Raw genomic sequence first — 14,540 nt, 5'->3', positions numbered from 1 at the left:
ATATTTTGTTGTTCACCCCTCAGAGCTTCTAGAATGACTGTTTTTAGTATCAAAAATGAAAACCAATATATGTCTGTAGTGTCCTAGTCCATGTAATCCTGTCTCTGTGTCAGAGAAATTGTGGTAAATCTTTGATGGTCTGGATTATGCAGCCTCACACTAGGGTGAGAATACTGAGTCCAGCTGCTCAACACCAAACTCGTCACCTTTCAAACACAGCATCTCATGTAACCCACCATACATCTGTCAACAAATCTGGTCAGATATCCCTAAATACCTTAATTGAAGTCTACATCTTTCTGATTCTTATTGTCATTGCCCTCACGGTTTCCTGTTCTATTAGAACATCATCCTTTCTCACTGTCTCCCTAGACTTATTCTTTCTCTACCTGACTGCTGAAAAATCTTCCTAAAATGCCACTTGTATCCTGTCAGGACCTTCTCCTGAAACCTCTGTTTCCCAGCAGTGATAGGCAGCATAATGTTTCCCAAAGTTGTCCACGTCAGATATCTGTGACATGTCATGTTATCTATAATAACAAAAGCATAATACGCTAATTAGACCAGACATCCTTCCAGACATCTTTCCAGACGACCTTCTGGACAAAACCAGGGCTGTGACGGAAGCCTGGGTCCTGGGTGCCAGAGGGAAGCCGGTGCCGGCAGCCAGGGGAAGGAAGGCCTACTCTTGCACAAATTTCATGCACTGGGCCTCTAGTATGACATAAGAGACTTGGCATGTATAATCAAGGCTACAGATGTTAGAATAGGGAGATTATCCTGGGTTACCCAAGTAGGCCCAGTCTAATCACATGAGCTCTTAAAAACAGAGAAGAAAGACTCTAGCTACTAGTACTGTTACTGGCTCAAAGATGAAGGTCAAAATGACAAGGAATGTGGTGGCCTGAAGGAGCCAAGAGATGGTATCAGCTGACACTCAGCAAGAAAACAGGCTTCAGCCCTATGGCCACAAGAAATTGAATTCTGCTAACAACCTGAAGGAGCTAGGGAACAGATTCTCCCCCAAGGCCTCCAGCTAAGAGCTCAGTCCAGCCAACCCCTTGATCTCAGCCTTGATTTCAGAGCAAAGAAACCAGACTTCTGACCTACAGGACCATGAGATAATACATTTGTGCTACTGTAAGCCACTGAGTGTGTGGTCATTTGTTATGACAGCAGTAGACTAATTAATCCAAACTCTCCCTGTACTTTTCAAGACATATTCCAGTCTAGGCCTGCTCAACTAATCTTAATTAATTTCCCTCTGCTCACACACACCAGCTCTTGGTTTCTGCCAGACCAGGCTCAGCTTTGACACAGAGCTTACATTCTTTGCAAAAGGAAAAAGAAAACAGTGAGAAATAGCTAAACATTATAAATTCAGGGAGTTTGTGGCAGATGGAAAGCTATGCTCTCTAGAACCCCTTCAAGAAAGAAGGTGCTGTCCAGCTGTGGGGAAGTGTGGTCAGCAAGCAGCTCCAGCTGTCAGCACTTTCAGGACCCACTTGAGGGACAGAGAGCCACCCTTCATATGGCCATACGCTTTCCAAGGAAGTTTGCATCTGATGGTTGAGCAAGGGAGCATGGATAGAGAGGCCCAGCCATGTTGGCTCAACACAGGCCACTCTGACAAGCGGACTTTACCCCAGAGCTTCCCACAAGGCTGGCGGAGGCTTTATCAGGCCCACATTGCAGTTTTACTTCTTCCTGTGCCCAATCCTGCTCCCTGCTTTCTTTCACAGATTAATTGCTGATAAATAACTTGGAACCCAAAATCTACCTCAGTATCTACTTCTGTTGAATTCACCCTGTGACTAATAAAAAAAAATAAGGCAGGTTAAAGAGATACTGTCTGGGATAGCAACTCAGAGGAATGAATAGCTTGTAAAAATTGTCATGCTACAAAGACTCAGAAAAGTCAAATGAAAATTTTTTTTTAAATTATGGCTAAGGTCATATGAAAGTAAGAGATATCCCAAAATGCAAGAAACAAAGGTGAAACTAAAAATCAAAATAGTAAGAGTGCAAGCTGACATGGTATGAGTAGGGAAATAGCTGGACCTGGAAATAGGACTTGATGGCTAGGAGATTTGATTGTCATTCACACACAGGGGCAGAAGAAAAGAACTTAGGCCTATGTGAAGCAGAAATTGAGGTTAAGAACTCGCATAAACTTGGCACCCTAAGAGATCTACATCCTCAGTAGAAGAAAAACTCAATTCATCTTCCAATGAAATTATAGAGAAGCTTGTTTTATGAGTAAGAAAAAGAAATATCCCAAAATTGCCACAAACATGCATTTGGAGTCCCACTTGAACTATAAGAATTTCCTATACTTAGTAATATAAGAATTTCCAGGCTGAGAATTAAAGTAAGTATGTCATGAGCCAAAATATCTCTGGAGACTCAAGCAACAGCAAATCGTCTGCCCTTGATTCCCTCAGAAAAAAACAATACCAGCAGAAGATGCATTCACAAGTTATGACACATGTTAGGGAAGGATCCAGGATAAGTGAGAGGCAGATAGGATGGATTATAAAATAAGCATAATTAAACTAATACAAGAGATTTAAAAGGTATAGAAGCTACAAGAAAAGATGCTGAAAAAAAGGGAAACCTGACAGATTTGAAAACAAAAACTAAAATAACCCCTAAAATAAAAACCTTAATCATTGACTGTGAAACTCATTCATGGTTAGGTTAAACAGCTAATCAAACAGAACTGAAGAGAGAATTAGAAATGTAGAAAATGGATCTGAGAACATTTGCCCAATATTCCCATAGAGGTGTGCCATGCCGATCTCCCTATAAGATATTCTGTTGAAGAGAGCTTAATTGACCAATATCCCCAACTACTGAACTTCTGGATTCACACTGCATTCACTCTGAGGACTACCTAGTCTCAGGGGTACTAGAGTCAGCTCATTCCCACTCAACATACAATCTTCTAATGGGTAACTTTTGCTCAGGAACTCCTCATCAAAACATTCCCAGAATGACCCTGCAGTCTAAGCTTCTTCCTATCAAATCTTTCTTTTCTTCTCACCCTTCACAGTTGTCAGTCTTGCATGAGGGTCCAAAGGCTCTGCCTATCTATTCCTGTTCCCTCCCTCTTTGTCTTTTATTTCCTACAACTGATCTCTTGCATACCTAATCCTACCTTGCCTTCTGCTTCTCAGAGAAGCCAAGCTTATACAAAAACTAGAGGCCCGGAGCATGAAATTCATGTGCGGATACGATCCCTAGGCCTGGCTTACAATCAGGGCCATCTTCCCCGGCTGCCTACAGCCGGACCCTCCCCCTGCCACCACCCACCTCTGGTTCCCCATTCGCCATCGGGTGATCAGAGGCTGCTGGCGGGGGGGAGGAACCAAAAGGTCAACCATTCCCGCCTGCTTGCTGGCCCTGCCCCCACCATGAGACACCCTTTGTTGGGGTGAGTAGTGGCAGGGCGGGGGCCTTGGCCTGGCGCCACCCATGTCCCCGCCACCCACCCTCGGTTCCCCATTCGCCATCAGGCAATGGGAGCCTGCCGACCAGGGAAAAGGACTGAGAGGTGGTCAGTGCTCCTCATAGTGACTGGTCGAGCAGTCGTTCTGGTTGTTCCACCATTAGGGTCAATTTGCATATTACCCTTTTATTATATAGGATTATTATATAGGATAGAACTAAAATAATTAAGAAACTTTAGCATTGAATATAGGAGGAAGGAATCAATATTAGTATATTTAATAATGCTTTTATTGTATAAAGGCAAGGAGTTTGCCAGAGAGTTTATTAGATTTATATTTTGTTAAGAATGAATATTTAAAATGTAGGGACAAACTCTTAAAGATTACAAATAAGATTCATTATTGCAAACACAGAACGGAGGAGAAACCTATTAGCTCTATGAAAGAAGACAAAGCAAAGTAAGAAAAAAGTGAGATAACTAAAAAGAACAATTTAAGATGGCAGAACAATACAAGCAAAGTAATTACAATAAAATACTGAAACTATTCAGTTTATTAAAAATCAAGCTATATGTGATAACAAGAGAAACACCTAATCTTAAGGTTCCCCAAAATAGAAACTAAAATTATGTAGAAAGATGTTTTAACAAAGGACTTCCTAAAAGAGGGTTGCTTTCTTAATATTAGGGGAAAAAACCAAGGTTTAAAAAAAATTTTTTAAGCATTACAGGAAAAAGGAGGAATATTTCATAATGATAAAAGAAATTTACTAGAAATGTCATAATCCTGAACCTGTAAGCACCTCACAACATAGATTGAAATATATAAACAAAAATAGGAGGAAAAAATTTCCAAGAGAAATGGAAAATTATACAATCCTAATAAGAATTTGATATACTTCTCTCAGGATCTTAGAAATCAAATGAATAAAAATTATTGAGGACATAGATTCAAATATCAAAATTAACAAGAGTAACCTAATAAGTATATATACAATCCAGCACAAACTATTAAAGAATACATGTTCTTTTTAACTACACAAGGAACGTTTACAGTAATTGATTAAATTTTGTTGAGCAAAACTCAAGAAACACAAAAGCATTGGCATAATACAGATCTCATTCTCTGACTACAATGCTATAGTAAAACTAGATATCAGCAACAAAATAACCCCCAAATCCCATACATTTGACTATCTTAAAACACAAGAATTAAGTAATCTGTGATTCAAAAATTAAATCATAAGAGACATTTTAAAAATATTTAGAATTGAACAGCAATTTTTAAAACACATTATTGATCAGAACTAGTGGGATACAGCTGAAGTGATATGGAATTCACAACCTTAAATTCATGTATTAACGGAAAAATGAAAATAATGAGTCAAGTATCCAATCAAAGAGTCAGTATAATATTTAAAAAGTAAACTCCCAAAATGTCAAAGTAAAACAATAAAGAAAAAGAGAATGAGTGGGTAGGATAGAAGTGGTTATTTATTTCAAACAAAATGGTAAAAAAAAAAAAAATAAAAAATGAACAGGCCTTTTAGACAGAAATATGTCAAAAGAAAAACTTTCAGATATTAATAAAATACTTTTTAAATAACAATATGCACATTTTGCTTTCTGCTCTACCATGGAAGGTGACAGAAAATTGGCTTACCAAACTGCAGTTCACAGCAGGTGTATATATAGAGTGGAAAAATCATGCATCTCTTGGCTCACGAATCCTCCCTCGGGGATGAAGTCATAAATGCAGCAAGTGCGATGAGAATAGACCCCTGGAGGAAAGGATGATGACAGACTGTGTGAAGGGCGTCCATACTCCTGAAATTAGAGAGCCTCTCAATTCTGCCACCCAGTTACCCCAGTGAGAGTCAGCAGTGGCAACTTGTGTCCCAACCGCACAACACTCCACCCTGGCCTCTTAACAGCAATTGGGACTGCCCTTCCTGCTGGCAGCATCACAGGACTTTGGTGCCATGCAGGGGCTTGTGCTTCTAATCCTAAAGCACCTTTTGCTTATCCCTTTGCTCTTGTATCCTGTTGATCACCTCGTCGAGTCAGCTGATTACTCACATTCTCCCAACGGATGATTCTCCCATCGTAGTCACATCATTGTCACCAATGCAGCTCATCCATCATCACCAGACATTCATCCCCCCCCCCACCCCCACCTTCCACTATTCGGTAGCTCCATTAATTAGGTCCAACTGTCCACACCTCCCAGCCTTTAGAAAATCCAACATGGAACTCCCCATCACATCTATTTGACTTCTCTACATAGGACTTATCATCTGGTCATTTTCTTGCTAATTTATTTGATTGTTTCTTTCATGTCTTCCCCCATGAGAACATAATCTCCATGGACCTTCTGTGTCTTTCTTGTTCACCGCCATATGCCAGCTCACAGGAGTGCTTAGCATCTTGTGGAAACATAGTGCATTTTTGAACATAGGATCTAAAGTAATATAAGTAATGAATGAATTTCTTCATGTATATCAGGGAATCTTCTCTCCATATGAAGACAAGAGGAAAGATCATTAGCACTAATGTTCACTCTTTAGTATAATCCTGCCATTTCAGAATTTGTAAGCGACTGTAGAGATAATGTTGTGCAGCCCCCTCACGTTCATCTTTCTCTGCCTCATGAGAATTATACTCCTGCTATTCTGGTCCCATGCCCAGATTAAAAGGGCTATACTACATCGATTTTAGCTGGGCAAGATGCCAACCAAGGACCATTTGGGAAGAATTCCCCACAGTAGGCAGAAAGTGACACCTCCCAAGCAAGCTTAAACTGCTCTCAGCAGCCAGCGATGCTAAGCAGGCTCCATGTGACACTGCGCTGTGGAGAGTACACCTGGGCATTCTGGGACATACCATCAGCAGCCCAAACTGTTTCTGGTATAAACCCCAACTCTGGCAAACCTACTCACACAGCAGGAAACCTATTACACCCTGTTAATCACAGACAGTTTGCAGGCCCTAATTAATCCCTGCCTCTTTGAAGGATTTCTCTTTGGCATTTACTTCCTTCAAAGTTGCCTACCAGTTCAACAATCAACAACTCAGGTGATTTTATTTACATTATTTTTGTTTTTGTCAGCAAAGATGTGTGTAGATGCAAAAAAATAAAATGGCAATTGAGAAAAGATGGCCCTAGAATAGTAATGGTATCTTAACCAATAATTTCCCTGCCAAATATTCATACTGTGGCAGAAAACTAATTCTAGCACTTAATGAATCATTTGGTAGAAATTGCTAAAGACTAAATTTTAATAGATAAAACTGTCAGAATTTCAACCTTCTTGGCTAGCTTTCACTGACCACCGTAAGGCCAGTCACAGTAAAGTCTAATTGGCTACCTTTTAGGCTTTTCGAATCACCTTAAATTTTGCTTCCTCTAGAAAAAAGAAGGTTCTTTACCCCTTCCAAGACTAATTTAAGTGACCCTGTGTGTTGTTATAGAATTTTCTATTGACTCTTGTTAATTTTTATTAACTCTTGTTTCCTCAATAAAATATAAGCTTCTTAAAGATAAGGATTGTGTTTTGCTTTCTCATTGTGTCCATGGGGCTTAGCACATGGCCTGGGTTATAATGGGTGCTAAACAAGTGCATTGGGTTGAACAGATAGATGAACAGATGGCTAGATGGACAAAAGGAGTGATGAGTGAACCAGAGTGAACCAGTATAGCAGACTCCTTAGGTACCCGGTATCACAGGGCCCTCTGGTTTTAGGACCTCTACAGTAGACAGTACGAGAAAGCTCAGACTAAACTCTCTCATTGCATTGCACCTCAAACATAATCTGCATGTCTTTCTGCTCAGAGTCTTCTCTGACGCTGCAGGTGCCCATTCAGCCCAGCACAGGCACAGCAGGAGAGCTTACACCCTCCAGGATCCTCAGGCAATGAGGTGCAGGAGCCACTGAATGGACATCCAGCCTCCTACCCTCAGTAGCATCTGGGCATGTCTCATCAAGTCTCAGCAGAATGGAGCCCCTGTTGCCTACAGCAATGCCCTTGATACTACATCCTCATGCTGTCTTTCACTCTTCTCACTCCTTCACGTCTGTCCTGGGCTCATCTGCTCCATAAACTGCCTGAACCCAAGTCTTTGTCTCAGGCCTTGCTTTCATGGAAACCCAAAGAAAAGTGTCATAATGTGAGAATCTCAACCTGAGAAAGATGTCCAAGGACCTAAATAATCTCAAACATGACGACCTCAGAGAACATATGTAAGTATCATATCACATATGGTCCACCACTAACAAAATAATGAAACAGCCCAGCCAGTGTGGCTCAGTGTTTGAGCATTGACCTATGAACCAGGAGGTCATGGTTCTATTACCGGTTAGGGCACATGCCCAGGTTGCAGGCTCGATCCCCAGTGTGGGGTGTACAGGAGGCAGCCTATCAATGATTCTCTTGCATCATTGATGTTTCTATCTCTCTCTCCCTCTCCTTTCCTCTCTGAAATAAAAAAAAATTTAAAAATTTAAAAAGATAATAATGAGAGAAAGCACCGAACACAGTCCCTAGGTCATAGCAAATGCTTGACAAGTTGTTCCGTCCCTCTTTCCTGGTTAATTCCCAACCTTTCTGCATTGCTTCCTCTATAAGCTCCGTGGGAACCCAAAGACATGAGCCTCTCAGCTACTCTTACCACCTTCTATGCAAATATCTCAGAAGCTTTCTTACTCTAAAAAATGAAGGCTCTTGGTGAGTAATTAGAGATCAAGAGAAGTGATCAATGAAAGTTGCAACAGCTCATGTTTAGTGTAAAAAAATACAAATATACTCTAGTGTTTGTATTTAGATCTTCCACTTTTACAGAGAGTAATAATTGATTAATTAATATTATTGGTTAACTAAATGAATAAACTCAATACCATATTACAAGTACTGGAGGATAGCCATTCTTACCTACATAAAGCTTCATTGCTAGATCCATCGAGTTAAATGTAGATGTAGTTCCCAGGATAGTCACATGTAGTCAAGCCTTATAAATCTGACTCTGCAAAATCAGTGTAGACATTGCCACTTCTCCAAATTGCATTTTCATTTTAGGATTTTACCCGAAGATGTGAGATATCTTAGGGTTTCAGGCATCATGGATAACCAGGTGAAGAGATTTTGGGGACAGATTGACCTAAAATCAAATCACATAAGTATTCCACCTGAGACAAGATCTAAACTTATTCCCTGATGAACATTACTATCCCTTTGACATGCCAATAGTGCCACTCATATAAATATGAAAAATGCTATAATTTTACTGTCTCTTTAACACAGAGTTAGAAAAGCCTTGGATTGTTCAAGCAACCAAACTTAAAGTGAGCAAACATCACAGATCCTGTAAACATCTTGTGTCTTAGGAAAGAAATCACAGCACATGCACAGCTCTGATATCACACTTGCAGTTCTCAACTACTTTTTCAAACACCTTGTTTCTGCAAAGAGGGAAATCGTTCCAAGTCTAGGAATTAGTGGTGAGTGAAACTGGCAACATTTGAATTCTTCACGTGTCTAATCTTAACACTATATTTTATGCAAATTAAACTTAAAACAGAAACCCTAAATATATTTTGGACAGAATTTATCTACAGTGGTGGCAAAATTGAATTGCAGCCCTACCACCGTCTCTAACAATACCCCAAAGCCCCCAACAAGCATATGGTTAAGTAATGATCTTTATTGGGCTTGCTATGCAAATGAGGCTTTGAGAGGAGGCCTGTTTTCTCATCAGCATCAAAGTCATCTCTGATAAGCATGCAATCTGGGCTTGCTAGACAATCATAATGTCAAAAACAGTGGGCTTGCAATGCAAACACAATGTCAAAGCCAATCCTAGCTCTTCCTTCCGACCATATTGTCATCCTAAACCTGCTTTCATAGACACACAGGGCCCACTCTCATCTACCATTTAATTTTCTTAATTTTGTAAGTGAGCTAAAATTTATAGTAACCATAGTTAGCCAATGATATATTATGTGATTTTTAAAATAATTTATTTTCTATTATTATTACATGAGATTTTTCAAGAAACTCTTTGAATGTTTTCAGAACATTTGTTTTCATTAAAATATGGAAATAATTCTATTGTGAAAATTAACAATTTAATACCATCAGACTTGACGTAGATTTCCAACCAATTTTGTCAAGTGGATGTTCCTGTAAGTTAAATTAAATGCTCTGATCAATTCCAGGATGCATATTTTTGGACCTTCAGCATTGGTTTCCCTACTTCAATGAGGACATAAAAGAAAACAAACTACAGACTTTCCTCTGTGTTGGGTGCTCTGCCATCCCAACACCCAGGGGTGATTAAACTTTGCTTCTGTCTCTCCATTTATAAATGGGAACCTGGGTTCTGAGTTGTTCACTAGCTTGCTCAAGGTCACAGTGACAAAGGCAGAACACAGACAACAGAGGTTGAAAATCACTTGCTAGAACTTGCTGTCGCTGATGCCAAAGAGAGTTAATTGGATTAAACTATATGTCTCCCTCTGTCTCATCTCATTGGAATTCGAAGAGGAGCTGCTACGATGCCGTGACTAGTGTGTACCACATCTTGTTAGAAGATGCTCTGGGAGTTTACTAGAAAACTTCCTTTGAAACCAGGAGCTAGAGATGATTAAAATTAATGAGAAATAAGATCATTGCCCAAATGGGGAATAGCAAGATCGAGGAGTGAAAACAGACACACGGAGCTTGTATTACTATAAAACCCTTAGCAGAAAGTGGTAGAGCACCCGTCTAAGAGCAGGAACAGAGAGGGTTGGAGTGTGGAGAACAGTTAAGTGGGAGTTCAGAAGCTATGTCTTGCCAGATGGTAGTTTAGTTCAAGCCTGTCAGTGAGTTTCAAACAATCAGAGGAGAGGAGGAGTGAAAAACATCTTTTCTGTAAATGCTTCAAAATGTACATTTAGCACAAATCACAATGCAGACTAAAATGAACGCTGGGTTTGAAAAATAAAAATAAGCTTATTTTTATAAGCTGTTCCAAGAATCAAACTTCCACTAGCAATCAAGGTCGCCTCCCTTCAAGGTCAAAAGGCACATGAAGGTGCTGTGAGCAGTATGTGTGAGCATGAGTAGGAAGTCCTCTCAGGTGACACACCTCCATGCTCTCACAGTCGGTGCCCACAGAGAGCGAAAGACCCGCACGGGGAAAGGGATGCGTGTGCCTTGTTTTGTGAGTCTCCCCACTTGAGAAATATTAATTATCTGGAAAAACAGTACGGTGGCCTGAGGACAGGATTAAATGAAACAAAGATTTCTTCCTGGGGTTGGAGTGGCGGGGGAAGTGAGGAGTGGCTAAGCCCCCAAATCCTCATTCCTCAAGGCCAAAATATTAACAGCAAACAGGAACAAAACACGGGCACACGCCCATTGTAAGGAAGAGCACTGGGAGCCCAGGGTTGCTGTAAACAGCTGCATCTTAGAGATGAATAGTCCTCCGCCTCTTCAGCCTGCCGGTCTCTTTTCACCCAGGAGCTTAATATGAGCTCTGTGTTAATTATACATTACAATTACACAGAGACATGGGCGCGTGTGCACACACACGCACGCGCACACACACTGTAATGATCATGCCGCTATTGCGCACCAGCTCTGGAACTTATTCAGGTCACCTCGGCCCCTGTGGATACGACCTTTGCTGTCTAGTACCTCACCCTTGATTTTCCCAGGAGATGACTACCCGGAAATGAGCTTCCTCCAAAGGGCACACTCTTTGTCAAGGTTTTCCAAGGGAACATATTACAAATGTCATATGCTACGCAGTGACTAAAAAATGTGTATGTGGTGACAAAATCAAAATGTCCTGACCACACATCTTGGGCAAGTGTGGCCCAGTGTGCTGGGAGGGCCTTACCGTACGTGTGGCAATGCCTCGCAAGGCGGTCGGATCCAGAGCGTGGCTTTTAGGTTGCAGGGGAAATGGATGTTGAAGGCTCTTCCTGTCATCACAGCAGTTTGGGTGATTGCAAGATGGGCGGGGGAACAAAGACTCGGCAGAAATATCCCTGCACTTCCCCCAAGCCCAGCTGCCGGCCCTTGACATCTCCAAAAGGGCACTTCAGTGAGCGCGTAGCCCCTGAGAGCAGCGCACAAAATATAAGGCCAGAAGCATCTATTTATGAAGCGTGGTCACTAAATTAATCTTTCCCTGTGCCCAGCTGTGAAGTGGAGTTAATGAGGATGAAGCAGAAGCTGAACGGGGACATAGTTAGCCTTGGGCTGCGCCTCAAGGCCTCACCCCCTTGGCAAAAGAATCAGGACATCTCCCTCCTGACATGGAAAGGGGGTGACAGGGACCCACTGGCAGAGAATCCAGGCAACTTTTACTTCCTTCACCCCACCCCCTCTATTACTGAACACCTGGCAATGTGTGTGCTCCAACACAATGTTGCCTCCCAGGTCTGCAGCCTTCTCACAAGAGTTGGGCTTCTCCATTTGTCAATCGGTCAAATAGTCGTTGTATTGACTGTGCCCCTCCCGTGTCTGAGCACGGTGCCATGTGCTGAAGACATGGCAGTGAACAAAGCAAACTCCCTTCTCTCAGAGACCTCACCGTGCAATGCGAATAACGAACAAGGATGCAAACAAACACACACATTTTCAGGCTGTGAGGAGGCCTTGCTGGAGGCTGCAGCACAGCTGAAAAGCAACCCTAGCTGGGTGGTCAGGAAAAGACTCTCTCAGGAAGTGTTGCTTCAGCTCTGCCAAGCCCCAGTGTGGAGACCCAAGCACACGCTCTAACAAACAAGGGAGGAGAGATATCGAGAGAGTTAAACACAGCAGTGCTTTGATAAGTGCTCTTGCATTTGATCTCCCCAATCAATTACAGAGAGGTGGTTATTATAAGGGACTCAGCTGTGAAATGGATTCAAGTTGTTTGGTCACTGAAACCCCAAAGAGGCCACATGATGTAATGCAAAGAGACCGGCACAAGTCCAAATTCCCAACGTCCCCGTGGCTGGGTAACTTTGAGCATGTAATTTAATTTCTACATGCCTCAGTTTTCTCACTGGGAAGAGTGGGTTGCTACAAGGATTAAATTGCCGAGCATGCAAGAATTACCTGGCATCGTTCCTGGCGCACAGTAGGTGCTCCAGGAGTGTTCATCAGAGCCAATAGTTGTGTGTGGGCTAGGTGTGAAGGTAAGCCCTTTGCAGACTTTTTAAAACTTAATTCCCCTAATGGACACTATTGCTATCACCGTTTTAAAGATGAGGAAGCAGAAGCCGAGAGGACCTAAACAAATTGCTCCATATGTAAAGCTGGTAGGTGAGAAAGCTGGTACTTGACCCTGGTTTGACACGAGAGCCAAGCAATGAGCTCACTTCCCTGTTACAGTGTACCCATACGGGAAGTGTCTAACCCCAAGCCAAGTTCCACCTCTTCACATGGCATCAGAAGCCATCCACTTTAATATTCCACTGCCATCTCATCTTCCTCTGAGAGGATCAAAAGAAAACAAAGGTCCACTCCATTTTGATCTTTTCTTTTCTGGTTTCTTCTCAACTGACATGGCACAAAACTCAAAGATCTTTAGTTTAACTCTCTTTATTAAGAAAATAGGCTGGAATAAGCAGAGCTGGGGTGAGATTCCTATTGTTTTGTGTGGTTTACTTCTTTCTCTCTCTCTCTCTCTCTCTCTCTCTCTCTCTCTCTCTCTCTCTCTTTTACACACACACACACACACACACACTGTCACACATTAGGTCCAGTGATAGAAGTGGTCCATGAACAGTATACCATTTTGCCACTTATCTCCAAAGGAAAGCTGTCTCCATAATTATGATGAAAACTTTGTCTGACAAATCAGAAAAATGCAAAACAGCAAAAGTTTTAATGAGCTTGTCCATGAAAAAAATCCTGCTTTATTCCATATTCCATTGAGATTAAGAATATACAAGGAATCAAACACTCAGATACACATTAACAAAAATAGGGGAGACAAACCAAGAATTAGTTATTTTAATAATAATAACAACTGTGATGACTCAATGAGAGTTTAAGGAATACAAAAAGTATCTTGAAAAGTATATGGGTTTTCACTCATTTGACCCACAGAAACTTATTCCTGAATATTATATTCCTGGCACTGCTCTAAACACTGGGGATACAGCAGTAAACTAACCAATAAAAATAGATAACATCAAAATAATAATATCAACAATAAATGCCCACCATCATGGAACTTTATTTGTGCAGATACTGAATATTATACAAATATTCTTCATTTTTTGTTTCCTTTACTTTGAAGTTGACTTCTACTTAAATGTAAATATCTGACAGTATGCTCCTTTAATTGGTTACCAGTCAAGTCAACCTTACCCTTTCACGAATTTCCTGGTGGAAATAAAAAGGAGCGTGTAATGTGAGGGCAGAAGGAGTTTGTGCCAGGTGAGGTGGGGGACAGGTGAGGAAGGAGGAGAATGGTGCCTCTCATAATTTTGCCTACCAAAAACACTGGCAACACAAAAGTAATCTCACTATTATTCTAATTAAACCACCGGCGACTGCTTTCAAAAAGGAAAGAAAAAACCTCACATAACACATTTCAAAGTCAGAAACAATAGTTGTATGGTCTGAATTACTATTCCTCCCATTAGCATGAATAATCAAGTTTACTATGTGTTCAATCAAAGCGAGCCCCAAGTGAATCCTAAAATATAGCATTTGCATAGATTCTTCCCACTCCTGCCCTGCATAATGGGTCCTGAAGGCGAAAGAGTGTTCAAACAGGCAGATGCATAGTTATAAGTGCGTGGGTAAATCCATAAAAAGTGTAGCATTTTACATTAGGTGGGAGAAAGGCAGGCATGGGTGTGCCCTTCCCTGAAACACCAAGAACAGTCTCTTTTTAGAGGAAAGAAGATGAAGCCAGAGTGACAAGATGAGATCTGATTGGTTGGTTACTCTTTCATCCCCAAAAGAAAATTTCAGGGGGTTGAGACCATAGACTAATCCAAATGTCAAATATTAGTTAGTCAAAACAAATGTGTGTGTGTGTGTGTGTGTGTGTGTGTGTGAGAGAGAGAGAGAGAGAGAGAGAGAGAGAGGAGAATAAGA

General features: G+C 41.2%; 1 protein-coding gene across 3 annotated transcripts in view; it reads right to left on the bottom strand.

Annotated features, from left to right (window-relative positions):
* Positions 1-793: 793 nt before the first annotated feature.
* The window catches only part of LOC102262175 (chromosome unknown open reading frame, human C5orf30), a 106,959-nt gene continuing 93,212 nt past the window's right edge, over positions 794-14,540 (bottom strand). Inside the window, exons 5-6 of one of the 3 annotated variants that reach the window (XM_014539874.1) lie at positions 5,115-5,232; positions 794-804 (exon numbers count right to left, since the gene is read on the bottom strand). In XM_014539874.1, the coding sequence (XP_014395360.1) occupies positions 5,173-5,232 (60 nt within the window). In that variant the 3' untranslated portion in view covers positions 794-804; positions 5,115-5,172. Of the gene's footprint in view, positions 805-5,093; positions 5,233-8,381; positions 8,608-14,540 lie in introns of those variants that run through there. The other 2 variants (XM_014539875.1, XM_014539873.1) reach the window with 2 other exon arrangements.

Source organism: Myotis brandtii, unplaced genomic scaffold, assembly GCF_000412655.1.
Source record: "Myotis brandtii unplaced genomic scaffold, ASM41265v1 scaffold230, whole genome shotgun sequence".
NCBI lineage: Eukaryota > Metazoa > Chordata > Mammalia > Chiroptera > Vespertilionidae > Myotis > Myotis brandtii.
The sequence above is the reverse complement of the archived record's forward strand: the minus strand, read 5'-3'. Positions and strand labels throughout refer to the sequence as shown.